The sequence below is a fragment of the Asparagus officinalis genome, chromosome 3 (genome assembly GCF_001876935.1).
Source record: "Asparagus officinalis chromosome 3, Aspof.V1, whole genome shotgun sequence".
In the NCBI taxonomy this organism is placed as follows: domain Eukaryota; kingdom Viridiplantae; phylum Streptophyta; class Magnoliopsida; order Asparagales; family Asparagaceae; genus Asparagus; species Asparagus officinalis.
In genome coordinates, this window is record NC_033796.1 from 112,246,962 (window position 1) to 112,274,439 (window position 27,478).

Consider the following 27,478-nt stretch of genomic DNA (forward strand, 5'->3'; position numbering starts at 1 on the left):
CCCTTCCTCTGGGGAGAGGTAGTGATGATCTCGCTAACGCTTTGACGCTCGTTGTTTCCCCTCTTTCAGGCAGCGAGTCCGACGCACGAAGAGTCGCAGGTTGATGGGACATCTTAGTTGTCCGTTTAGCTATTTATTATATTTTGTAGTCATTTCAGAACTCCACATGTAGTTGGTTATTTTTCAAACTCCAGATTAGTATTTTATTTCATAGAGTTGAGAACTATTGTAAGACTTTGTTTTTTTTTTCTTGACTCATTGTATTTGAGACTCAGTTCAGACTCAGAGATATATCTATTTTATTCCAGTTGGGCTCATTATTGATATTCTTATGCTTCTTCTGTGTTCATCCAGTGTTGTTATATTTCTATTTTATTTGTCTGTATGTACCTTCACTTATTTATTGTTTCCACTAGAGAGATAACGATTGTGATGGTGAAACATGTCGTAGCATGGTGTTTGATGCTTGGCAGATTTGTCAATCCGGATTTCACCTGAGACTGCAGCCTTGTGTGAACCCTGGGGCGTCACAGATATGGCCAATGTGGATATCATGGTAGAAGATGAAGACAAGACGATGTTGTTATTATGTTCATTGTCAGAGGATGATTATGATACCTTTGTCCTTACAATGATTAATGGTAGAACCACTATCAGTTATAAGAAGGTGACCTCAGCATTGGTTAATTATGAGTTAAGGAAGAGTGATAGTGAACCTTCCGAGAAGGCATCGGGAGATGCATTAGCAGTGAGAGGTCATAGTCCAAACCACCGTCCATTTAATCACTCAAAATTAAAGCCAAGTGAGGCACATCCTGTAGTTGGTAGAAATCAGTGTGTTTTTTGTAGAGACGATGGACATTGGAAGTCTGATTGTCCAAAATTGACAGATCGAGCCAAGAAGAATAAGAGGAAAGCTATTCAAGCTTCAGAGGTAAATGTTACCAAGGCTAGTGGTAACAATTCAGATTCAGATTCTTCAAGCTACTCATTAGCACTATCGTCAGTTTGTTATGCCGACTCTACAGAGTGAATGTTGGATTCGGGTGCTTCATAGCACATTTGTCCTAGGAGAGATTGGTTTTCCAGCTTTCAGGAGTTGAAAAGAGGGGATGTCGTACCCATGCGTAATGATCATAAATGTCATATTGGTGGTATCGGCACCGTTCGTATTAGGATGTGACGATGTGTGACGGGGTGATTCGAGAGTTGGATGAAGTGAGGTTCGTTCCGCAGTTACGAAGAACATCATTTCATTTGGAGTTTTAGAGACAAGAGGCTATAGGGTGACCTTAGATGATGCATCTCTGAAGGTTATATTTGGGTCCATGGTTGTGGTGAAGGGCGTCAGGAGGAAAAATTTATATTATTTGATTGGGAACACGGTGATTAGTAGAAAGCTGACGATTTCTTTCGATTTGGCTAGACTGTGGTGTTTATTGAGGTTGGGATATTTGATTGGTTATACCGTGCATTGTTTGTTGAGAAGTGCTTTAACCTGCAGATTAAAATCATTTGAGCACATTGGGATGAGCAAGAAGACCGAGGTGGAGTTTGGCATTTCTATCCATCAATCGATGGGTGTTTTAGATGGTATTCATTCAGGCATTTGGGGGCCTTTCAAGGAGACATCATTGGGAGGTAATCGATATTTGGTTTCTGTAGTTGGTAATTGTTCTAGGCATTTATGAGTTGCAACCAATTCCCGTTGGTTTGAAGTCCTAGTAGTCAACAATAGATGAAGTGTATTGACAGAAAGGTAATCTGTTGTTCTTTTCTGTGTTTGTGCTGAGCTCACGGCAGTTTGACACTTCATTGGAGAGAAAACATTGGGGCGACGAGATGATATGACAGATTTGATGGGTCGTTCCTTGCTAGAGGAGGATCGACATTGGTTGTCGAGCATTGGATTGTAAAGGAGTTTTGGAGCTTCGACATATTTGGGTCATCTTAGTCGTAGGTCGCCGACTGCTGTGTTTGGAGATTTTGGATCTGGTAGAGCTTTTTCAGATACTGGGTTGCTTCGGATATTTGGATTCTCAGCATATGGTCACATCGAGGATGTGAAATTTAATCCGAGTGCACATTTGGGATTCAGATGCATGTTTAGTTATCAGGTATTGGCTTCTAATTTTATTCTGAGCTGGTATGTCACATTTGACTCTCGGCAGGTGGAGAGTATTGATTAGATCGTTGGGATATCACAGCGGGTATGGAGGGCTATGTTGCCTAGATACGGGTACGGGTGCGGGTACAGGACATGGTAAATTTGTAAAAAGTAGGGTACGGGGACACAGCTATATATATATATAAAATAATTCACTTTAGATCAATATTCCAAAAGTTAAAACTATATTCCTTGCATAGGATATTTTTACTTTAATTAAAATTTTAGAACTAATATTATTACCTAGATCTAAGTTGCATGGAAACTGGTGCTGGTACGGGTGCGGGTACCACCTATGGGTATGGGACATGACAAAACTGTAAAATGTTGGGTACGAGTTCAAACTACATATATATATTGAATTAATAATGTACATGAGATAATTTTTTCTGCTTCATGTGTCATTAGAATTAAAATTTCGATCATATTTTTGAGTTTATTTTATCATATTGATTATCGTGAATTGTAAACTACTCATTTTTTACTAGACATCTAAACAACCCATTAACTATATAGTTTTGAACTTGGGTATGGAGTGAAACGAACCCGACCCGTATCCCACTAGTTTCAAAAGACGGATGTGAAGTGTAAGCTCTACGTCCAGGAAGTCTTTGACAAGTGTTTTAAATTAACACATATATCGTATAATTAAGTACATGTTGTAATAAATGCATGCATATATTCAAGAAGTGTCCATGAAGTTTGGGTACGGGAAAGTGTCGGGTACGTGTCCGGTACGGGTACGGCTTCAATAATGAAGTACCCGGGTAACATAGGTGGAGGGTGATACTCTCTAAACTCTGCTTAAGACTCTAATTATTTCTCAAGCTTCTGATGGATTGATTGGAATAATCAGAGGAAGGGAGGGAAGGGGGCTTTATAGGCATCAATCCCCCCTTTGGTCAAATCATTCAGCTCCCCTTTCTCTCCTTTTCTCTCTTCGTACACAAATGTGGTTGCAGCGGCTCCCCATGTCAACAACTGCGGTTCCTCCCATTTTTAACCTCCCACCGAAAGCTCTTCAGCCTTTATTTTCAACAAAATCGACTGCCACCCAACAATCTCCACCTAGGCGAAGTTTTCTCAAAATGAACCGACATCAATACCAACCAAATATCTCACTTGTTGCGTCCAGTACGAAATGGAACAAATCCACGATAACGGACTCAATCCATAATAAGTCGGGAACACAAACGAGAATGCGAACAAACTCCAAATGTCGGTATCAACTCACCAAACCGGTTGCATCATAAAATGACTGCCTACGCATCCTCTTGCTTAAGGAATCAAGGCTCACGTAGTTCACTTAATGGCTTCCAAAGGTCCTCAATCCAATAGAAGAGTTCGTAACCCTTTTCCAACATCATCAACAAATATGCGGCTGATAGAACTCCTAATGACCCTAAAATAAACAAACCAAATATCTCCACCTGAGGTGAACCAACGGTCATAACCAAATGCGAACTATATCCACCAGCTGCACTCGAAATAACCGACTCATCATCTACATCCAAAACCACATGAACCCCAACCTATGTTACCTCAGCTGGAATCCCAAACGATACAGTATGATCTGGAGTATGTGGAGTAATCTTCACCCAATGGGTAATTTTGTGAGAGAGATTGAGAGAAAAAGAAATCAAGAGTGATTTGTTGTTTGTAAGATTATTGAGTGATTGTAATCTCTATTTGTACTCTTTCTCTATTAATGAGATATATCCCATCCTTGCCCCGCGGACGTAGGCACATTGCCGAACCACGTAAATTTGGTGTCTTGCCTGCTGTGGTACTTGTTTTGATTTCGTTTGTGATTTTTGGTTACGCTGCGCACAACACCTACCACTATCTTTCTTTCCTTTGTCAACATGTTAAAAACAAAATCCTACCTTTGTCACATTTCTGAGCTGGTTAGTCAAAATTAAGGCATCTACATAAAGCACGAGAATGTCAAGGGTAAACGCTAAACCCCCAACATCTTCTGGGTAAATTACACTAAACCTTCAATAACTTTCATAATGCCTTTTTTCTGTTGTTTCTTTGTTCTAATTCATGGGGGTTATCTCCAACACAAGGAAACTTATTGCGGGGTTTTCTGCAACTCGAAAAGTTACTGGGGGCTTTAGTGAGAAACGCCAAAAGTTCTTGGGGGTTTAGAGCAATTTACTCAATATGGGTACTACATATCTGAAACAGACATTTCATCAAACGCTTTTAGAGTACACACCAGTCACAAAAAGCAACAAAATTCAAAACTCTTCGGATTACATAAAACAGGATCCTAGCTTTGTTAGGTGGTTGGTAATGAATCTCCATAGAGCACGAGACCTACAACATGGGCACTCAAAATCCTCAGACAGACAGACATTTCATCAAACACAGAGAGCCCCATCCATCAAAAACAAAACAAGAATACAAGAACAAAGGATGAATGAATAAAGCACCTGAATTAGAGAGGGCTTGTGAATAGCAGCACCGAAAAGGGACTGCGTGACTCGGTCGGATATCCCCAGAGACTTCCACGAGACCTCTTCGTCAGCGAAGAAGCAGCTCTCGCTTCCCGGGCCTCCTTCCACTTCATGGGCTTTGTTCGCGGCCCGCGTAGAGAAAGCCCGCAGTCTCAAAGAAGACTTTCTGTTAGCGGGCCTCCCCAGCTGCTGCTGCTGCCCCGCCCCCGCGGGGGGAAGCCGACATGAGGTGAGAGGAGTAGGTTGTGGGGCCCAGCGGATGGAAAGAGAAGGTAGAAAGCAAGCCGGCGGAGCCCGGCAGGAGGCTGGCCGGAGGTGCGTGAACGCTTGGTGGTGCGCACGGAGGCGGAGACTGCTGTTCTGGCAATATAGTAATATTATTAATAATTTTTATTGGTTTGAAATGGCCAGGCCTCCAAGCTTTTGAAGCGGTATTGTTTTGGAGGCCAACGCTGCCGGAGATGTAGAGAGCAGCAGGCGGCCTGCGATTTTGATTATCGCGAACCTGTCGGGTCGGGTTTTGCGGTTATTTTTGATTTTGTATTCAAACCCAATTTTATCATTGCTGTTGACATTGAAGAGGGTAATAAACTCGTGTATGTGTGTGCTGTAGGTCGTCAATGCAAAATCATGCAGGATAACATTTTCTAATAAAAATGGAACTATATCTATTCCTCTATAATAATATGAAAACCCAAGAATCATTATTTATGCTACAGAAATTTACTTTGACATTATTACTGTAGCATTTTCAAAGAGATATTACTGCAGTATAGACGAGATATTGTAGCATTATTGAAAATATCATTGTAGCGGAGGTAGGATACTGTAGCATTTTAAAAATATTGTTGTATCATTTTTAAAACTACACTGTAGCAATTAAAAAAATAAGATTACTGTAGCGATAAAAAAAAGGAAGGTCGTGCTTCGTACAGGGCGCACACTAGTATTAAAGAAAAGTAATGGCATAGAAAATAGAAAAAATTGTGTCTATACCCCAAATCTTAAAAAGTCATGTGCCCCAGTCCATGTATTTTTACTTGTGTGTATAAACCCAAATTACATGAAAAAAATTTTGTTTGAGCCCGGCCAACTAAGCGGAGTAAGAGAAAAAACTTAAAAACCCTAAACTACCCCTACATCATTATGGTACGAATACCCGATGACTTTAGACCACGCGGCCTCCCAATCTTAACTCAAATTCAAGCTCTCGTCTCGTCCTCTCTCTGCTCGTCATCTCCTCTCTCTCGTCCCCCCCCCCCCCTCCCCTCCCGCTACTCTGTCCTCTTCTTTTCTGAGAGGTTTAACAGTATCGGTGAAATCCCGAAATGTACTACTAGGTTTTCAAATTGCGGCAGAAAAAATGTCTAATCTCGGACGCGCGAACCTAGATTCCCCAAAATATGGAAAAAAGACAATGAAATTGAAGTTGTTCACCTCCTCGTGCAGCCGCGAAGAGCACGAACCGACGGGCAGAACGACGAACAACAGATACTCGTCTTTGACGACCATTAAAGACCCCCCCCCCCCGCGCGGCACCCCCCGCCGTTCGGCCATCAGTAAGACCCCACTCGCCTTCGAGAATGTTAAACATCCCCCCTTGCCACTGAAGAATTTTAAAGATCCCCCCTGCCGTCGAAGACCGACCTTGGACCCTCTGCTCTCTCATCTCCCTCCATGTCTTCGTCCACCCATGCTTCATCATCAGGGAATCACAGCACTGATGAAGCCACCCAAATCCTGTTGGGCATGCAAAAGGGTTACCAAGAAAAAGGAAATTTCTAAGTTCAAAACAAGAATTAGAGAAATCTAGAAAGAAGTAAGTTTACATTAAATAAATTTATATAGATTGATGTTACAAATTAATGTTGGTGCATTGTGAACTATATGTCTGGATCTGTGAAATTTAACATATTAATGTTACAGATGAACGATTGGCTGTTACGTTTCGTTATAACCTGCTAACATTTCTTATAAACTATTAACTCTGGAGTTTGGTTGATCATATTGGTATTTGATACTTGACTTTACAGATTATACGTTAAGTTTTATTGATCAATAACAAGTCTAGTGAATGGTTGTTAAGGGGTATATCATAACTATTACATTTCATTGTTGGTTGTTATTATTGGTTGTTGGATATTAAGTTTAGATAGATTGATATTAAGTGTTAAATTTTATTACAGGAAAAGTCTGGTAATGCTGCAAAAATTAGATCTACCACTAGTTTTAGCGCATATTATGATTTTATGAAAGTACTTGAACCGAGAATGAAGCGGTGCATTGAGATGCATACCATGGGTGCATATTTGAGCATTATGTAATATTTGGTCCCCTAGCAGTAGATCAACCCACGCTTGAACTTATTTTGAGTCACTATGTAGGAGGTGAAGTGACGTTTGCTCTGCCCAATGCCGATAATGGGAGAGAAAAGATAGTTAATTTTGATTTGGACTGGGTTCATAATCACACGGGTTTTCCAATTGACGGGAAAATGATTTACAGCAATAGAGATCTTCACACTAGGATTTGGATGGAATATTTTGCTAATCAATTTACTAGAAATGAAAAAGAAGCACTACAGAATATGTGAAGATATGTGGAAGGACAACTAGAATCTCTTGTTGAATAGAAAAAGAAGAAGGATATTGAGGACTTTGTGTTGCTTCAGATTCTTTATCAATGTTTAACGATTTGGTACCCCAGGAGTGTACAAGGCATCCCTAGGCTCTTGTTCAAATATGTTGATTGCATTGGAAGAGTGAAGAATGTGACGTGGGGGAAATTCATTTATGATCAGACAAAGGAAGGCATTAAGATTGCTAAGGAATGTCTAAACAAACCAGGGATTTTATATATACTTGGATGCATGCCTCTGATCCCTATAAGTTACATTAAATTTCTTATTGTTATTGTTAACCAATGCATGTGAACATTTCTTTGTATTTTGTCAACTATAGTTAAAAGTAATTAAGGTTATATGTTAATGTAACTCAATACATGTTAAGCTTTGTAAGGTTAGTGTTAACTATATTTGATGAATACCGTATTTGTGTTTATTTTTGTCAACTTTTATTTGCATGTTTCATGTTAAACAGATAATTAGTGCATGTTAACTTATTTATTTGAACAATTTATTTGCATCTATAATACTACGAAATGATAGGGATTAAAAAATATGCCCTGAGCAATAGATTTAAGCCACCACTGACTAACTGGGTGATGATTGGAGAGAAGTCTGGATCTCTCAGAAAGGAAACAATTGTTGCAAAAAGATGGAAAAGCAAGCATTGCTGTAGTTCAAAAACCTATAGCTGAATTTGGCATATGGGTTGAAAAATATCCACTTAGAAATATGAGGGAAGATGATTCATTAACGATTAGAAGAGAAGGGATTCCACCATTCCCAGTAAAGAAGTCTGCAGAAGAAAAGAAGGAAGAAAAAAAGAAATCATCAATATGTTTGGTAAGCTCTTAACCAGTGTATATTAAGAATGGCATACAACTATTAAGTATATCACACGAACTATTAACTTTGATGAAAAGATGTTAATGTTACTTGCTTGCATGTTAATATTTACTATGTATACGTGAACTATATCCAATATCTGTTTTGATTTAAGTAATGTGTGTGAACTTTAGCGTTTTACATGTTAAAGTTTAAAAAACAACTATTAACTTTTGTGGCATCGAGAGCATTTCAAAGGACATTTGTAAATGGTTCTATTATTGATATGTTGTATTCTATTTCTCCCTTTTCTTTTAGTAGTATGTGGTGGAAGTAGCTCGACCTCATCCCTTAGCAAACTACGCTTCTCAAGTTCTGGTATGAGATAGAGAATTGGCTCATAACTCATTTTAAATACTTCTATAGACATAAACCAATTGCAATATTGGTAAACATCTCTCTTCATATACAAGATGACTACACAAGCATGTTTACAAGGAATTCGCATGACGTCCCAAGCCCGATAAGTGCATGTCTTCTTCTTCAAATCAACCCGTGTAGTTTTTATGAGATTACACTTCAAATATTTCATTTGCAGCTTGTTTAACATCCAATAAATGACTTTTATCTATATTTTTAGCACTATCTCTACTTTTGGATAGAGATATCCACTCCATTTATCAACAAGTGCCCGATGATTATTCATGCGGACCATCATTTGTTTACGAATATGCTCAACTATTTGCAAAATTTGTAGCAATCTAGCCTCGCGTATCCAATTATTAAAAGACTCAACCACATTAAATGTTAAGTGCTCATACCTAAAAATATATTAGGAGAACATCGCCAGTTATACAATGTAAGTTAATAGTTTTAGGTTGATAGTTAACAGTTATACTTTAAACATTAACAGTTACGTAATGAAAGTTAACAGTTATGAGCAAAAGTTAACGTCAATGACACAAAGCCTCATTGTTAATTCATCAAAGGTAATATGTTCTGTATAACATTACCTAATTCCAGGAAAGAATGTATTTACCTACTGATCAGGAGAGTAGTTAATAGTAATGTTATATGCCATTGGATCAATATCATATATGTCTTTCATATAATCATTCCATTCTGCTATAGTGTATTTATAACAATTAGATTGGAATAAGTTTCCAAAAATATGAGTGTCATTCGGTTTCATGCCAAAGTCTTTTAGCTTTAACCTAAAAAATTTAACGAGATGTAGAACACATCTAGAGTGTAGAGCTTCTATAAAATATTCTTTCACTGATTCTTTAATTCCTTTGTCCGCATCCAAAATTATAACCAATTGATAGGGAGGATTGTATGGGTTAGACCTTGCATAAAGTATGGATCACAGACCTTAGATGAACCACTTCCAATTGATCAAATTCTCCTTATTGCATATGCAATAAACTAAGAGAAATATCCCTTGGTCCCTATCGTATGCTATGGCGCAAAAGAGTATACCTTTATATTGATTTTTCAAAAAGATATCATCCAAAAGTAGAAGGGTTCTGCATCTACTCAAGAAACCATTAATGCATGCAACATAACGGACAAAGAGTCTTGAAAACATTCCCTCATTCTGTTCAACATGAATATAGCTACCTGGATTTATCTCTTTTACCATGTGCTCATACCTAGAAAATTAATAAGCAAACATCGAAAGTTAACACCTTATCGGTGTAACTTAACGAGAGAGCTGCAAAAGTTAACATGCTCCCAATGACATTTACCAAGTAAATTGCAAACATTAACATGTTAGCGATGTGTTTTAACAAGCAAACCACGAAAATTAACATGTTATTAGTGTAGCTTAACATGAACACCTATAGACTTAACATGTTATCTGTGTAACTCAACAAATATTTGGCAACATTCACATATTAATTGTTAGGCTTAACATGTGATTATCATACTTAGAAGACATTAAAACATTGTAACAACAAAGCTCAAATTTTTACCATCATAGTTGATCATACGACTCATATATATCCCCGTACAGCTTCTCTCGGACTCTCTCTTTACCCCCACCATATCTTAATATAATCAATTCTAAGGCCGTGCATTGTGAGGAACTCCTTTTGCAATCAACAAGGTGGATTTCTAGACAAACCTTTAGGAGTGGTTGCAACTGTATTGCAATGAATTTATGGGATGCGCTTGAATTACCTGCATTTTGCCTATGCTGTCCACAAGTGTGTTCATTCACAAACTTCTTGATCGAAAGTGTATTTTTATTTTTAACAGGAGAAGCAAACAACATTCAAGGACACTCATAAGTTTTTTTTATATCGACAATAAATCCGAATATGTTTTGGTTTGTTCTTTACATATTCATAATCAAACATTTTTTGGCCATATCAAAGATAATCTTATTTGATTGGCACTTTCAAATTCTTGACCCTCTTCAGTTAATACAATGTGCCACCAAGTAGGAATCATTACTGTGTTGTTAATAATGCCATCAGATCACATTATATTACCACTACTAGGATTACCAGTGAGAATCCTTTCTGAACTATGACTTACGGTAGGAATGCTATCAATAAACTGTGACTTCAATGTAGTAATAATAAAAAATATAACTATTTTTGTTAAAATAACGATGACGGCTAGTAGTTAACTTTTGCGTCATTAAAAGTAACACATATCTAGTAAAGCTTAACAACCATGCTAAGTAGTTAGCATGTATTAGTCATATATAACATTTAACCTGAAACGGTTCTCTATACTAGTCATTTCTCCATATTTTAATCACACAATTTACAACTTTCTCATAGTTCAAATGATAACTTACGTTTCAAGAAGTTCCTTCTGAGTGTTTTGAGATTTAGAAACATCTATATCTATAATAGCTCGCATATGGATCTCCACACACCTAATATTATGGTTATGCTCCACTATACACTTCAAATCATCTTCATTCTTGATCTCAAAACTAAGATCAGAGTTTCTTTTAGATTTATATATCATTGATAACACTTCATAGTGGACTTTCAACCTCTTAGCCACATCAAACTTCAATTCAAAAAAAGAGGTTGAAGATGTTACCATTAAGAACATCGCTTTCTCATCCAAAGACATCATGCAAATCAGAGGTTTCTCTATCATTAATAAATGGGATTTAAGAGGAGTGATGAAGGAAATGTTAGGACAAGAGGGGGGGGGGGTTGAAGATTATAAACCCTAAGTTCATAAATGTGGGCTTTCCATCATAAATAAACTCTATTCACACAAGAATGAGTTAAGTGGAGATATAATGGAGGTAAATCCCCAAACTTTACCCCCAAAACATCCATCAAGTCATCTTAATTACGACCGCGATAGAGCTCCAGCTCTAGATCTGGATTTTTGAGGTTGGGGAGCGAGCAAAGAGTATATTTAGGTTTCTAGGTCAAAATACAGGTATGGGGTTGGCTTATGGGGTTCGATCACAATTGAATATGGGTCAAACTACTTGGGGCTGGGCCACATGAGTTCACGTGATTTGGGGCCTTGACACAATTTTTCCTAGAAAATATTACATTGTGAAAATATTGATGGCCAATAGTTTGGATGTGAAATATCAGAGCTAAAAGTTTATATGAGATGATAAAAGATTTGAGAAAGATTTGAGATAGAGTTTGATTTCACTTGGACCTCGCAACTTGAGTTCGAGCGAAAGAGGCCTGTGTTGCATAGTAGAGCTCACCAAGTATAAATCTCACTCCAGCAAGTGGCACATGTTTTGATTAACTAGACATAGGCCCAACCCCGGTCTCATGAAGGCTGTCTCGAAAGGCCTCCTCGCCGAGAATGCCAACTCGAGAGGCATCATCATTCAGCAGACTGAGTTAAAAGACACATTCACTTGACTCCTTTTGAAAGCCAAGCCGAGACAAATGACGGCCTTTCTCGGACTCTCAATGATAGCCAGTCACCATAACATTAAAGGCACAAAGTTATCATTACACAATCGTTGAAATCTCAATGATGCATCGAATCACGTTAGCACCTTGAACCCTCTGCCACCGTCGCACTCATCACAAGGGTGACTCGGAGCCCCAAATGCTAAATACCTATAAAGGTATCAGTTGACTAAGCTGACTGCATGGACTCGGCCAAAATTATGTAAATACCATTGTCAATTCAGTATAAATAGGCACATCATTTATTGCTCAAAGGTACACAATTTATGCACACTGAGAGGTCATTTCTCCCCTTCAGATCATAACTAACCCGATCGTCGGAGGAACTACCGAAGAATCCAATTCTTGTCCTCTAACATATTGCATATATGCATGGCTCTCTTCATATTAGGAAGTCAGCCATTAAAGGAGATTAAGTGACCCTAAGCTTTTCAAAATCAGCCCTAATCCCTACAACCTAACTTCTGACATCGGAAGGCAGATAATCAAAAGAATATGTGGGCGTGGGGGCGTGGCGCGGGCCCGTGCGTGAGTGTGGAGGGAGGAACCAAGAAAAATAGATGAATATAGGATGAACTAGAGGAGAAAATTTCAATAGAAATTAAAAAATATTGACCGATTAATGGTAATGACGACACTGTGAAAAGCCACTTAATTAGAAAAATTCAAATGTTTATCGCATGCCACAAAAACGAGTATGGTTAAGGGAGAAATATTTAATAATGATCAATGTTCTTTTGACTGTGTAGAGGAGTAAAACCTATCATAGAGAAAATCTCAATGGTCACGAGAGTTTTTTTTAGCTGGCACCAATGTTAAGAAAGAGAGGTTAAAGAGAAAGATTAATGTACTTAGCCCATTCAATAATCTGAAGGACTAAATTATTAACCCGTTAAATAAGTTTTTTTTAGCCATTGTGATCAGTTTTAGTATTTGGGAATAACGATGATTTTGACTATTTTCTTTATAATTAGAAGGGATAACTCTTAATCCTTCTAAATAGGAGTATTAGTAAACCCCTCATTTTGAGGGGTTAACTCATTTTAATCCCTATAGATGGGTTAACTTAACCCTTCTAAATTTTTTATGTTTGGCAAATTATGAAGGGTTAACTCACTTTAACCCTTGTATAGATTTTTTATGTGTTGGCGGGTTAAGAAGGAGTTAAGTCTCCTTAACCCCTCACTTAACCCTTTGTCAAACGGTACCTATATGATGCAACATAATGTTCATTAGAGAGTAGAAAGAGGAGGGGAAAAAATTATAACAATTAAAAAAATAAAGATTTTTTTCAAATAATCATCTCTAACTTAGGCACTAATTTCATGTTACCACTCTTAACTACTCGAGTTTCACAAAACTATCTCGATGCATCACGCCGTCAACATATAATCACACATGCATGTACTTTCCTATCTAGTCTCTCTATAAATATTTAGGAGCCACGAAATACCCAATGGTTGAAAGGTTCTAACATGACTCCCAAATAAAATAAAAAAATCTCTATTAATATTAGTAGGATAATATGGTCCTTTCTCCCTTAAGTTATTAGTGAACTCTTGAATTTCTTCCTAAAGCATCAATTTACATATTTTGGTTCTCAACTATATTTATATCTTCAATACGGTCAATTTGTGAGTCTACAGTAAAATATTTAATAGATTAATGAGGTAACGATGGTTAGGGTTGCTAAACCATATCCATATCCGAGGAAATATCCGTAACCGTATCCGTTAGGATATGGATATGGTTACTCAAATCTATAACCGATAGGATATGGTTACGGATATAGTTTTGTAGTGAAATATCTGTATCCGTATCCGAAATATCCGAATACAGATTAGTCATACTCTAACGATAGTTTTGATTCTTAGATTATGGACTTATGGTTAAATTTGATGATCAAGATGTCCAATCTTAACTTTTTAGTTACAATGAACATATTAACGAACTCTTTTGTTTCACATGAACTATATTTTTCTTAATACTATCTAGTTTCCTCATATCCGTTTTGTATCTGTATGCATATTCGCTTATATATTCGCATGTATATCCGTAACCGTATCAGATTTTAGCAGATATGGTTATGAATTTTTCTTACCAAGATATATTCGTATCTGTATCTGTATCCGAGATGGGTAAGCGGATATGGATATGGTAAGCATCATATCCGAGCCGTATCCGAACCGAATGCACCCCTAAATGTAACGTGAATAAATAATAGAGGACTAGAATTTGTATTCTTAATTGTAGGAACCAAACATGGGATCGAGATTTTGGGCATCAAAGCCCCAATGATTTTAACCAAACATGGTTCTAGGACTTCTAGTCCCAGGCCATCATGAACCAAAGGCTACCTAAGAATTTGTATTATCAAAATAAGGACTTCTTAGACCCTCATCCACTAAGAATTTGTATTGAGTTTTTACTGAGAGTTTACCCCTGCTTTCAAATAACCACCTTCTACAATCATCCTCTTCATTTAGAGAAACATTATTAATTGGAGCCAATAAATCAAAATATTGGAAAAAATAAGGGATTTGCAACTGTCTAACAAAAGAGATTCTCCATTATTATGCCCTAATCTCCTCATAAAACACACAGTAGCATCTGAATCGTCAGTTAATGCAAATGAAGATGGAATAGTAGCAGATGATGTAAAAAGTCACCACACCACTATCACGCCAAATATAGGTATTTTTACCTTGCAGGCTTGTAGATTGGTCTTGTTTTTTTGTTTTTTTTTTTTTAAAATAGTCAGAGGTTTCTTTACAACACTACTGAAGTGAGCTAATTTCCCAAAGAACATTTCAGTTATTTTACATTTTAAAAATCATGGAAGTTTCGTGAGACACACCATAGTTGCGTGGGATTTTCTAAAATTTTCAAAGTCGAGAGGATTATCTAACCAAACTTGAGGGCGACTTTCTCAAATTAAAATTAACCTGAGCTGTTCCAAAAAAATAAATAAAATAAAATAAAATAAAATAAAAAATAAAATAAAAAGAGAAGCGGGTTCACACCGAACCAACCAAGTCCATCCTCCGCCGACGCCTCCATTCTGTACAACGATACACACGGCATGCGATATCATCAATTGGAACCTAACGGTCTAAAAAGGGCATTTTCGTCATCGCGGCCCAAAACATTTTGAAAAAGGGAAGTGGGGGGGAGCCAAGAAGAGGGGGAATCTCTTATATTTCAATCCCCCTCCCTCTCCCTCTCTCTTCTCTTCTCCACTCCCCTCGCTGAAACCCTAGGAATCGTGAAGGAAACCGATCAAAAATCGAAGAAATCGACCGACGATGAGCGACTTCTTGGGGTCCGTTCGCAGATCCCTCGTCTTCCGACCGTACCCCAACAACCCCGACGACGCTTCTTCGAGCGGGAGAATCACTGATAAGATCGGATCCTGTCTCAGGAAATCTCGGGTCGGGATCGGTTTAGGGTTTGGGTTTCTTCCCAAACTCTCATCGCCTCCTCCTCCTCAGCCCATCGTTGAAGACGACGCCCCTCCGATTCGATGGCGGAAGGGGGAACTGATCGGCTGCGGTGCTTTCGGCCATGTTTATATGGGCATGAACTTAGATTCTGGGGAGCTTCTTGCTGTCAAACAGGTCAATTTCCCACTTCTTTTCTTTTTTTGTTTTGCTCGGGCGAATTTTGGCATCGTTTTGTGATTGGGATTAGGGTTAGGGTTCTGACCGAGTTAGTTTTTTGCAGGTGTTGATCGGGGTGAACAGTGCGTCGAAAGAGAAAGCCCAAGTTAGGATCTTTGTCCCCCTTTTAGTTTTGGAAGATTACTTGTTTTCGTCATCTGTAGCAATTTTTCACAAGTTAAATTGTATTTGATAGGCTCATATAAGAGAATTGGAGGAGGAAGTTAAACTCCTAAAGAACCTCTCTCATCGGAATATAGTTGTGAGTATCTTCGTGAATTTTTATCTCTTTTGTTACTAGTTGTTATATTTTTTTTTTGAAGAAATGGCTAACCAATTGTCTGTTTGGGGGTCTTCAACAGAGATATTTGGGGACTGCAAGAGAAGAGGGCACCTTGAACATATTGCTCGAATTTGTTCCGGGTGGATCGATCTCATCATTGCTCGGCAAATTCGGCTCCTTTCCCGAGGCTGTGAGTAAAAGTAGTCTTTACCCTACTTGGCTAATCTCCTGATGCATGCTAATGTATATTCTTGGTTCTCCGTAGGTTATAAGAATGTACACTAAACAGCTGTTGCAGGGCCTTGAATATCTTCATCTCAATAAAATTATACACAGGGACATAAAGGTTTGCCTTTACCCTTTTGTTCATAACCGTTTTAGGTGAATGATCTGAAAATTGCACCTGTGTACTTTCAGGGGGCAAACATTCTTGTTGATAACAAAGGTTGCATTAAACTTGCAGACTTTGGTGCATCCAAACAAGTTGCTAAGCTGGTATGGATGCATAATTATTCTTTCCCTCTCTTTTTAGTAGCACCTTTTTGTTACCATAAAACTAATACTATAACGGGTTCAAATAAGAAAGTTTGAACCAATTGGTGTATGTTATTATTGTTTTAGTAAATCCAAACGGTTTAAGTTTGTTAGACATTTAGTCATCTTGTCTCTAATGGATTGTTATTTATTTGAACTTGTTATTAGGCAACCATGAATGCAGCCAAATCGATGAAAGGCACTCCATATTGGATGGCGCCAGAAGTAATTGTTCAGAGCGGACATAGCTTGTAAGTAGTCATTTCTTTCTCAATGTTCATAAATTACTTTTAAAGACATTTTGTCAGAGCTTGTGGGCTCGTATGTAGTCTTGATACAGTCTTAGATGAAATTGTTTTGTTGGTATTTTAGCTAGAATTTGAGCTTGCTTTGGCTGTCTTTTTCCATATATTCGGGGCAATATCTGTCTAGACTTCTCATTAAAAAAGTATAAACATTATAAACACATGAGGGAAAGGAGACTTGACTATTACAGTAAATAAGATGGCAAACATAATCTTATTAGAAGAAGGCTTCCACTAATTATTGGTTTTCACCAAAAGGAAATTCATCCCAACAGTAATATAGCAGTATCACCATTCAATATATAGTAGCTAGCAGGATATAATAGCTGTCTATCTTGTATCAATTAGTGCATCATGAATGATCTTTTTTAAACTGGTGCAATGGTCAAGAGTGTGGTGTGCAAGGGATGGGGGTTTTCAACATATTTAGGACAGCATTCAAGGGATGGGAGTTTTCAACATATTTAGGACAGCGTTCCTTCTTTTTGGGTTCCAGATATTGGCTTGGTCACCTAAAGCAAAGCTCAATAGATTCCCTGAATGAAGTTGGAAACTGTATCGACCTTAACACCATTATCTTCTTTCTTTTACTTTTATTTGATATTCAATTATGCTTTGTACCGAATACATCAATCTAATAAGCCACACAATTGAATGTGTGGGCTATTCTTAATTTCATCAATCTCCTTTCCTTTTTCTGAAAAATGATCATAGTTATAACACAGTTCCCCTGTTTATCACACATTGATTCTTGTCAAGCGTAGTTATTATTGTATCCTTGTTTGTCCTAAATCATCTACAGAATATCTGTGGCTGCACTTTCTTGTTGGCCATGTGAGCCACTAAAGAAAGTCACCAAGGAGCTATATTAATTCATGAAATGTTATCTATGCTTCATTCTCCAATAACTACCATCTTACTAACACATCATCAAAGATAGATGCAGAAGAGCCTCCTAGGCAGTTATAGGATATTTCATAAGAAGCCAAGAAATGCTAGTGCAGAAGTGTTCTCTTAGGTTCACAGATTGTTGCTTTTCATTTTTTTTTTGTAATTATTTTGTGAATCAAATGGCTATTTACCCCAAGGACTTAAATCGTTGTCAGTGGGGTAAATATCGTAGTTTATTTAGTTTGAACAGTTCATTGTGTCAAACCATGTCTAGAAGTTCAGTCATGCATTGGCCTGATATCTTATTGCATCACGCAAATTCATTAGTAGTTATGTCGTATTATTTTATTTATGTTTTGATATAATTCTTTATCTTTGTTTCTTTCCTGTTCATTATGCTCGAAAATACAAGTTTTTTCACTTTTACTAAGCAGATTAAGTTGCACCATATTCATGCTTGTTAATTTTCTTTTCTAACACATTCTAGCTGTGATTTATTGTGTTTTAGTAACATATGATGATCTTCTATAGAGATCTATTTTTCTGATTGTTCTATTTTGTTAAGCTCTGCGGACATATGGAGTGTTGGTTGTACTGTTATAGAGATGGCAACTGGAAAACCACCTTGGAGTCAGCAATACCAAGAGGTTATTCCATACTCAGATATTTATGTGATTTTTAAACATGTATGTAACTATTGACTTCTATTCAAATTTATTTAGGTTGCACTATTGACTTCTATTCCAATTTATTTAGGTTGCAGCCTTATTCCATGTTGGGACAACAAAGTCGCATCCCCCCATTCCTGAGCATCTCTCATCAAAAGCAAAGGACTTTCTTTTAAAATGCTTGCAAGAGTATGTATATATTTCTGAATATCTTCCACTTTTATTTTGTCTTACTGGAAACAACTTTTATTTATATCTGTATCATAAGGTGTTACCCTTAAAAAGTAATGAACATGGATTTATTTGTCTTCTGGAAGAGAATATGTTCGTGTGTGATAGTGGTTTGACTCATCTTTTGCATTTAATAATTCCTTCTTACTTTCGAAGTTTTTCAATGTGCATGCTCCCTTGTGGCAATCTATTTGATTGTATCGAAAGGCCCAGTGCCTTGTGCTCGGACATGGCTCGAGGCATTTCCTCTAGCCCGAGGCATTTCCTCTACCCCTTCTTACTCTGAAAAAGCAAGGTCACCTCCTTGAACGGATAGCCATCTTTCGGCAAACCTAGCCTCCTCTATCCCTGCTATCCAACCTAGCTGAGCCAGAACAAGGGGAAAAACAATAGAATGAACAGACCAGAATATTAGGACTCTTCTGGCCAGACATGGCACTAACAAGACAGTTAATTCAACCTTGCTAAAAAGATCTCATTTTGACAGAAGGCTCCCAGCCTCCCATTCAGAAAATAAGTATTTAATACTTTTCCTCAACCAACAACTGGTTAGTTCTCAGTGAAATATAAATTTTTTTTCTGTTTTATTTCTTATTTCTAAGAAAAAATTGTCAACAACCATTTTCCGCAATGCACTAATATCCCCATTTTCTTTCTATTTTCCTCTATGATGGTATAATTATTTGCTCTCACTTCTCTTTCTAGAACTTTTTCATTGCAGTCTCTTCTAATGATACACTCATATCAGATTTTTCACTGTAGTCTTATCTTCGAGAAAGATGCAATTGTTTATTCGTCTAGACGCTACAATTTAGCCTTTTCTGTTTTGAGCTTTTGTTCTTCATTGTTTTAGTTTTGGCTTTCTGCTTCCTTTTTTCCCCCCTTATGGCGGTGAACACTTGCTTGATGTGCTAGCCTTTGGAACTTAGTAAGTTGCTGACATGGTGCATTTGTCAGGGAACCCAATTTGAGGCCTACAGCATCCGAGTTGTTGCAGGTATTTATTAATCTCAGATTGCTTTCATTTGTCAAGTTTCGACAGAAGCATAGTGACTGATGATAATTTTATTTCCTCGATGTTCCCATGCAGCATCCATTTGTTTCAGGAGAATATCAAGATAAACATTCAGTATAACCTCTGAACTGTAGTTAGTTGGCACCTTTTCATGTTTATTAACTTCATCTGGCAGGTTTATATTGTCCATGTTCTCGTAATATTGTTGTTTTGTTGCAAACAGGAAGCCTCCACAAGCATGATTCAAACAACTAAATCTCATACGAGCAGCAAGTAAGACGAATTTCCACTTATTGTTGTTCTTGATACTGGTTCTGTTTAGCATTGGCCCTGAAATAAAACTGTATTAACACTACAGCCTCCGTCCAATGAATAGGGCCTCATCTACTAATAGAGACTCCAGGAATGGCGATCATGGTAGTGAGACTTGCTCAGTTTCGTTGACTGAGAAGCTGGTAAGAACCAGGTCTATGTGGGAGAGTACTACTAGTGATGACATGTGTCGGATTGATGATGATAAAGATGATTTCCCTGTGGTTGGATCGGTAAGAATCTCCCTCCATTCTACTTGGTCCATTATGTTGACACAAGACATAGTTATATGATAGGGCACATAGCTTAGAGCTTCTTATATTAACTGATTACATGCCAATTATTTCTTTATTTCAGAGTTTTAATCCAATGTCAGAGCCCTTTGATGACTGGTCTTGTAAGTTTGATATGAGTCCAGAACAGCCAATGGACCTCGATAAGTTGGGTGAATCAGTCAATGGTACTATAGACAATGCAGGAGAAGTGGAAAATGACTTCACATTCCCCTGTGACGCTATTTGTGAGCATGATGATGAAGTTACAGAAACAAAAATCAGGGCTTTTCTGGATGAAAAGGTCTGTATACTGTCAGATTTTTGTTTGACAGATTAGTTATGAATCTACTATAATAATTGAGCATATACTAATCAGATCGCTGACCTTCTGCACCATGCCAGGCTCTTGATCTAAAGAAGCTGCAGACACCACTATATGAGGAGTTTTTGAACACTTCAAATGCCTCAAATGATTCTCCAGGTCTTGAGAAGATATGCAGGGAAAGTGTTGTGCATAATGCAAAATTGCCACCTAAGAGCAAGCCATCTCCCAGCAAGATAGTTAGTGGGACTCAAGCTGCCTTGAATGTGGAAAACAGTAATAAAAAACTAAGCCCTAGGAGGTCCAGCAGGCGATTCTCATTTGCTGAAGTGGACAACAACAGTCATATCCTAAAGGAAATACAGTCTCCTCGGCACAATGAGTGGGGAGAACCTCTCCTAGAGACTCAACAAGAACCATACAACAGCCCAAGGTTTGTCGAACGATAGATAGGTCTTCTGATATTATTACTTTCCATGGACAGTACTCATCTACAGTTAATTAACCATATATATTACTGTTTGCTTACTGATGTGCACAAAACAAAACAAATGGCCGTGCAGTGCTTCTGACAGGCATAGGAAGTGGAAAGAAGAGCTGGATCGGGAGCTTGGTACTGCTAAGATTATATGCTTGTATCCTATATATTTCTTCTGGTTGATTGTGATAGCGTTTAAGTTAATTGCTTGGTTGCAGAAATGATGCGGCAGGCAGGTGTCGTCGGCAAAGCTTCATCTCCAAAGGACAGTAGAGGCTTGAGTCGAAAGAGAGACCGTTGGAGGTTAATGTCCCCAGGCAAATGAGGCAAATGCTTTGTATAAATCATCATTATCTTATTATCGATACCCCATCACCGATCAAGGTAACATGCTTATTGCATATATGAAATGTGCTTTTTAGTGGTTCAGCTTTTAGCCTTGTTGTTGAAGTTCTGCTCCAATCAATTACAGGAAAAGCTGCAACTCATGCGGGTTAGGTAGATCCATCACTGCCTTAAATCACAGTCGGATGACCTTTTGATCTGAATTTGGCTGGTTATTGACGCAACTGAGGGAAAGTTTTGTGTGAAATACTTATGCTCACTATGTTATCGAAGCTGCTGGTAGTAGTGTTGTAATCGTGTCAGGTTCTTAAGAGAGAGAGAGTCCATATCACATGCCCTTTTCTTCCCTTGCATAAATTTTGAATATAAAGAATTGTTATATAATAAATCCAACAATTTCTGCTATGTAGTTCATTGACATTCTCTTCACTCGTTGCAACGGTCCTTTGTGGAGCGTGCATGTATACAGAAGGAATTACAGGGTTCATGTATATATTGAGAGTTAATGTCAGAAATATAAACTCGACAGCCAAATTACACATGGGATAAACTTGTGAATTGTGCAGAAAGAGTAGGAATCTGAGTTGATTATTCTACGCAGGACGTCCAAATCATGATAATATAACGAAAGTCTTGCACATCCGGGCAAAAAATTAACTAGTGTATCATCCACTACAAAGTATGATGCTGCTTACGAGAAAATACTGGGACGTTTTTATGTCTTCAATACTTGTCATACCTATAGGGCAACTAGCCCTATTTATGCATTTAAAAGAAAAAAGAGAGTCCAGTAACCATATAAAACTTAGGCTAATATTTTGCTTCCAAATTAACGATTTTAAGTATTATACTGCCATTCCTCTGTAGATACCGCAATGAATATTTTGGAACGAGCGGGGGCAAACAATGTGCGTACTAGTATACGTTTCTAAAAGACAACTGCAAAAGGGAAAAATAAACTGCAACACATCGGCTCACATGGCTTGTTGCATCTCAAAATCACAATTTAAACCTAACGGCTTGTACTCCAGGTAGCTCCTCACAACAAAATGAGAGGCATCACTTTAACATAGTATTGCTATTGTTTTACAAAAATCAGGTAAAGGGTAAGCATAAGCATCAAAAATACCCTCACTACTTTCTTTTTAGCTGAATATTCTGTCATGGCTACGCTGGCCCTCGTCCGCCCCTACCACGTGTACCCCTGGCCTGAAATGGTGCAAAAATAAGAGTTCAACTTGCTATACAAAAGAGTCCAAAAATTGAGGGTTAAAAATGTCATGCGAAAAAGATGAAAATGGTAAATCCTTGAAAAATAGAATGAAAACAATATAAGATATTAGTACCCTATTGCTACCAGCAGTTCTGCCCCGGCCTCTGGGTGGGGTTGGAGTATTCATCCTTGCCTGTTGTTGCCTTAATCTGGCATTCTCTCTGGCCCTCTCTGTTATGCTTATTGTTCTCCCACCACTGCGGGTTTGTGCATGTTCGTCCGTCTCAGTTGGAACCACGCTACGATTCGGACTAGGGCTCCGTCGTTCTGAAACCGAGGATTGAGGAACAGAAGCTGGTGATCCTTCTCGAACAGCCACAGATCTTTGAGGGCTTTGAGGAGCGGACTGATCACTACTGTTGAGAACTGTGGGTTTTTGAGGACTTTGCGAAGAATCAGGAGCTCCCTGATCATTGTTGTTGACATTGTGCTTATCAGAGGATTCAGTGTCGTCTTCTGTTGCATCAACCTCATCATTTCTCTCAGCTACAGCCTCAGGAGAAGCAACCTCGGTGGCATCACCACCTTCGTCACCAATCTCAGCTCCATCCCCCACAACAGTATCTCCAGAAACAGTATCTTCTTGCAGTTCTGCATCATCAGGCATCATTTCCCCCTCCTCCCTCTCATCCTCGCTTTCAACTGCAGATTGATCTTTCACTTCTTCACCTTTCTGAGGTTCATCAGTCAATTCCGTCGTTATGTTTGGCCTATCTGATAACTCATCCATTACTGCATCACCTTCATAAGGAACCTCGTCTTCTTGGTTTGTACCTACTAGAGGATCTTTCTGTTGTTCATCAATTTCTTCTTTGATATCAAGTATATCATCCTCATTCTTTACTTCATCAATGATCTCATCATTTGCCAAAGTTGGAGCTTGTTCAGTTTCTGCATCTGAAGCAGGCACAGGTTGGGATTCGGAAATATCAGCAGGTTGAGCCGTAGGCTGTTGTACTATATCGTGAGTTTCTGCAGATGGACGGACAGATGACACATCGGAAGAACCCTCAACAGCTTCAACATGTTTAGACTTTTTAAGTGAAGGAACAACATCAGCACAGGCCTCGTCTTGAGCAACAGAGTCTTCTCTCAGCTCTAACAGAGAAGATGATGCAGAACGTTTTCGAACTGAAGGTGCCTGTTGCAAAGAAGAGTCAGAGGGGAGTTCTACTTCCTGGGATACACTAGGTCTGCCTTCTTCCATTACAGTGGGAGGCTCTGTTACAGAAGTCTCAGCATCAACCGAGGGCTCAACAGGCCGTTCAGGTCGAGGGTCAATTCGAGGCCGTATGATCCTCCTCATGCCCCCAGTTTTCCGACCTTCAATACTTGGTCTGGGAACGGTGGGCTCAGTTGCTTTAGCTTGAGGTGCAGATGGTCTAACCAGATGACTGCCAACCTGCTGGCCTGAGAAAAAATAAGAACAAAAACCATTGTCAGATCTCACAAGCCATAAAAGAATTTGGGTAATACCCAAATCTGACTGCCCATAGAACCTGAAGGAGCCGTCATGTCCACACTCGGCGACTCTGTACTAGAAGGCTGTGGACCATCATCACCTTCATTCATGACGGAATTCACAAAGTCCTCGAACTTTCCAGTGGACTGGAAGTATGCAAGTGTTTGTTCATCCAAGTTGCTATCAGGAGGAAGTTGGGAAGCAGTCATTCCAGACCGCTGTATTTCAAAACAAACACAAAAAAGAAAAAAAATGAAATAAATTCACAAACTAATTGTATGAAAAATATACTACTACAGAAAGCAGTCATTCCAGACTGCTGTATTTCAAAATAAACAAAAAAAAAGGAAAATAATGAAATAATTTCAGAAACGCTTGGCTGAAAAAATATTGCTATTGAAATATAAACATTTATGCTCCCTGTTTAAAAAGTGATATTGAGTCTTGTCAATCTACAAAGAATATAAATAGGTGGGACGTGGAGCAAAATGGTGAATACTACATCGATTTTCAGGAAATGGAATAACGTTCAAATTGCAGTAAAACATGTTTAAGTGGTTACTGATTGGATATGTTTGCAAGGTATTGTTGGGTTCATCAGGAAATCAAATCTCGCATCATAACCAAGGGAACCAAAGCGAAGCCAAAGGAAGTAGCTGGTGTTACATGTATCTGGTACTGGTCTTGTAACTCAGCGACACTGAGTTTTTACCAATAAAGGCCATACCATGATCTTGAAGTCATAACCAATTCCTCGCTTTGCTGAGGCAGGACTCAGCATGACCTGACAAACTAAACATATAAAATATATGGTCATGTCACAGCTCAAAATTCAACAGCAGATAGTCTTTCCCCTATGATCCAACTATTTATTTCCACTTAACTGACAAAAGGACTTCATACATTTTTTTCAGAGAAGAAGTAGAATCTTGAAGTTATTTCACTCAATGTGCTTGAGAACTGGCTGAACGTGCCTATCCTTCAACTTGAAAGTCGAGGAATTCTCAAAGAAGTAGAATCTTGAAGTTATTACACTCGATGTGCTTGAGAACTGGCTGAATGTGCCTGTCCTTCAACTTGAAAGTTGAGGAAATGATTGTAGCTTCTTGGCTACTGGATGAACAGATTTAAGTAGCTCTTGGGATACTTAGAAAAACATACATGAGGAATTTCAGTTACAAAATTGAAAATGAATTAGTCATTGCTAGATTAAGTATCTCATAGTCAATCAGTGCCAACAAAGTTCCAACTAATCCTAACTTGAAATTTCCATATCATTAACACTCAAACAAGAATACTTACCAAGTCCGTTAATATTCATTTCCCAACTTTCTGAATACTTCATTGTTCTCTACTTGGCCAAAAAGTAAACCTTTCTCTCTTAGGCCTGGCAATATTTGTTAATCTGAGGTTATACTGACAACCAAATTTCTTAAGGAAAATTTTCCTCGACCTTTTCCTCTTTCTATATATTTCTGCATTAGCCTTTCATTTGATTTTACAGTCTAAAATAGAACCAAGTACAATCTACACAGACGAGCTTTTCGTGTCATGCAAACACTTTGAATGCGTTGCCATATTCCATTTACAACGCAAATAGCTGCCGGTTTGTAATACCTGCCATATTCCTTTTACAATGCAAAACAGATTACATTTTATGCGTTAGGCAAGTTGCTTTCTACTAGTCTTAGTCATATCATAGAAAATATTAACAAAAGATATTTGTGAAGTAAACAAGATGCAAATGAGCACAAGAACTGCCGTTTTTCAATCCATCCTTCAGAGAATGACACCAGCAACTCGGCACCTAGGAACATGAAGGTTGAAACATGGCAAACCAAGGCAATTAAGGTTATAAATGACTGTTTTTCACAAATGGGTGCAACTAGGAGCTTCTTCCAAATCTAAAACAAAGTCCTTTCAGTGCCATGGAAGATTTAAGATTACGTAAGGGCATAATTGATTCAATGTCTTAATTAATTTAAGTATGCTCACAACTTCCCATCCAATCAAAATTCCCATATGCCTGTATTGTAATTAGAACTCAGTAACCAGCTTGTGTTGTATCAACAAAACCAACCTACAAAATCAATCAAATCAGTTCAATTCAACATTGGTCCCACTTGTTTGGTTTTCTATATGCCAACTGGAATCCTCTAGTTCCCAAAAAACGAAGACTTAAACCGAAACAGCTGGAAGCTCAGTCAATTTGCAGGTCTAGTCCCAGCTCTTCAGAGCAAGACATGAGTTTCATTGACAATAATCTTCTTCCGCTGAGACTAAATTTAACATCAATCATAGAAAAAAAATATGACTAGCAGCAAATAAATGCTTCTGTTCATCGAACTGACTGGATTTTTTTAGTTAAATATGTATTAGTCCCTTAAATCATCCTTAATTGCCAATTAGTCCCTCAAATCTTAGCATTTGTTCATTAGTTCCTCAAACCTTCATTTTATTGTAATTTTGCTCCTCCAGTAGAATTCCCGTTAGTTTCCCTAATTCTAGTTGGGGTAACCCTTAACCAACATCTAGAATTAACTAATTGCCCCTATGTTACATTACACTCTCAACTAACCCAAAGTTCACTTCTTCCCAAAATTTTCTGCTTTACGAAATGGAAACGAAATCTCTGGATTGGGTTCGGGGAAGTTCCTGACTGTTCAAAAAGGTGGCGGCTTTGGGTTTTATTTTGAGCAGGTTGTGGGTACATACCCAAGGTTGCTGATAGCGGATCGCGGCGCGTCGCGGCGAGGTACTGCTAAGGCTATTGCGCGCTATTGCGGCGAAATAGCGGCAAATAGCGCACAGTCAAATAGCGGTCAAATATAAATATATTTAAATGTTCTAAATAATAAGAAAAATCATATAAAAATCTAAAAATTCTACAAATGCATACTTGATGCCTTAACATGAATAGATGTGTAATAATTACATAATATTAATAAAATACTATAATTATAAAGATTAAAGAATAAAAAACGCACCTATTTATCAAAAAAATCGTTATTTGTCTCATTTTTTCACCTTTCAAGTCTCTAATATAAAAATGCTCAACAATAAAAAAACATTGATTAGTAACATCATCATTATATTAACTACTAGAAATTTGACATAAAAATAAAATATTCTACCTCTGTGAGAAAATTACTGATAATTATCTATTTCACAAGTTAAAATTCTTAACTTCCTTTAAGGAATTCATTTACTATCTATTTGCCATGTCTTGGCTTCCATCATAAAATTGAAAAGGACAGCAGTCTGTTACATAGGAAAATAAAGCAATGAGGAAAATATTTTTTTTTGAGAGAACTATGGGAAATCAAATTACATTTTAGAAATTTACAACTAACAAGCAAATAAACTTTTGCTTTTATAATAAAAATACTATTCTTCCTGATTAATGCTTGTTTTGTACT

The 27,478-nt window shown here is 37.9% G+C and overlaps 3 protein-coding genes across 5 annotated transcripts in view; 1 reads left to right on the forward strand and 2 right to left on the reverse strand.

The window, feature by feature from the left end:
- The window catches only part of LOC109835616 (DEAD-box ATP-dependent RNA helicase 22), a 29,305-nt gene extending 18,123 nt beyond the window's left edge, over positions 1-11,182 (reverse strand). The window contains exons 1-5 of the mRNA XM_020403587.1: positions 10,896-11,182; positions 9,563-9,735; positions 9,124-9,202; positions 8,793-8,901; positions 4,609-4,992 (exon numbers count right to left, since the gene is read on the reverse strand). Coding sequence (XP_020259176.1) covers positions 4,609-4,992; positions 8,793-8,901; positions 9,124-9,202; positions 9,563-9,735; positions 10,896-11,182 — 1,032 coding nt within the window. The remainder of the gene's footprint in view (positions 1-4,608; positions 4,993-8,792; positions 8,902-9,123; positions 9,203-9,562; positions 9,736-10,895) is intronic.
- Positions 15,190-21,582, forward strand: LOC109835784 (mitogen-activated protein kinase kinase kinase NPK1-like). 3 transcript variants are annotated; one of them, XM_020403805.1, is made up of 18 exons: positions 15,190-15,623; positions 15,730-15,771; positions 15,862-15,927; positions 16,028-16,138; positions 16,214-16,294; positions 16,366-16,443; positions 16,651-16,733; positions 18,244-18,325; positions 18,435-18,535; positions 19,535-19,574; positions 19,668-19,706; positions 19,816-19,865; positions 19,951-20,137; positions 20,262-20,480; positions 20,582-20,934; positions 21,065-21,114; positions 21,198-21,363; positions 21,452-21,582. In XM_020403805.1, exons 1-17 carry the CDS (start codon positions 15,312-15,314, stop codon positions 21,302-21,304), a joined length of 2,001 nt encoding a protein of 666 aa, XP_020259394.1. In that variant the 5' UTR covers positions 15,190-15,311; the 3' UTR covers positions 21,305-21,363; positions 21,452-21,582. The 3 variants fall into 3 exon arrangements, with proteins under 3 accessions (XP_020259394.1, XP_020259395.1, XP_020259396.1); XM_020403806.1 differs by having other exon boundaries at positions 19,957-20,137; XM_020403807.1 differs by having other exon boundaries at positions 19,969-20,137.
- The window catches only part of LOC109835617 (nuclear-pore anchor), a 53,742-nt gene continuing 48,464 nt past the window's right edge, over positions 22,201-27,478 (reverse strand). The window contains exons 48-50 of the mRNA XM_020403588.1: positions 24,097-24,277; positions 22,671-24,007; positions 22,201-22,533 (exon numbers count right to left, since the gene is read on the reverse strand). Of these exons, the coding sequence (XP_020259177.1) occupies positions 22,492-22,533; positions 22,671-24,007; positions 24,097-24,277 (1,560 nt within the window). The 3' untranslated portion in view covers positions 22,201-22,491. The remainder of the gene's footprint in view (positions 22,534-22,670; positions 24,008-24,096; positions 24,278-27,478) is intronic.

What these genes read in the sequence shown, in the direction of transcription:
- LOC109835784 (XM_020403805.1), top strand. Translation starts at nt 15,312, where the DNA reads ATGAGCGACTTCTTGGGGTCCGTTCGCAGATCCCTCGTCTTCCGACCG. An exon ending in CAGCATCCGAGTTGTTGCAG is followed by an intron (nt 19,575 to 19,667) that starts GTATTTATTAAT and finishes GTTCCCATGCAG; the next exon opens with CATCCATTTGTTTCAGGAGA. An exon ending in AGAGCTGGATCGGGAGCTTG is followed by an intron (nt 21,115 to 21,197) that starts GTACTGCTAAGA and finishes GCTTGGTTGCAG; the next exon opens with AAATGATGCGGCAGGCAGGT.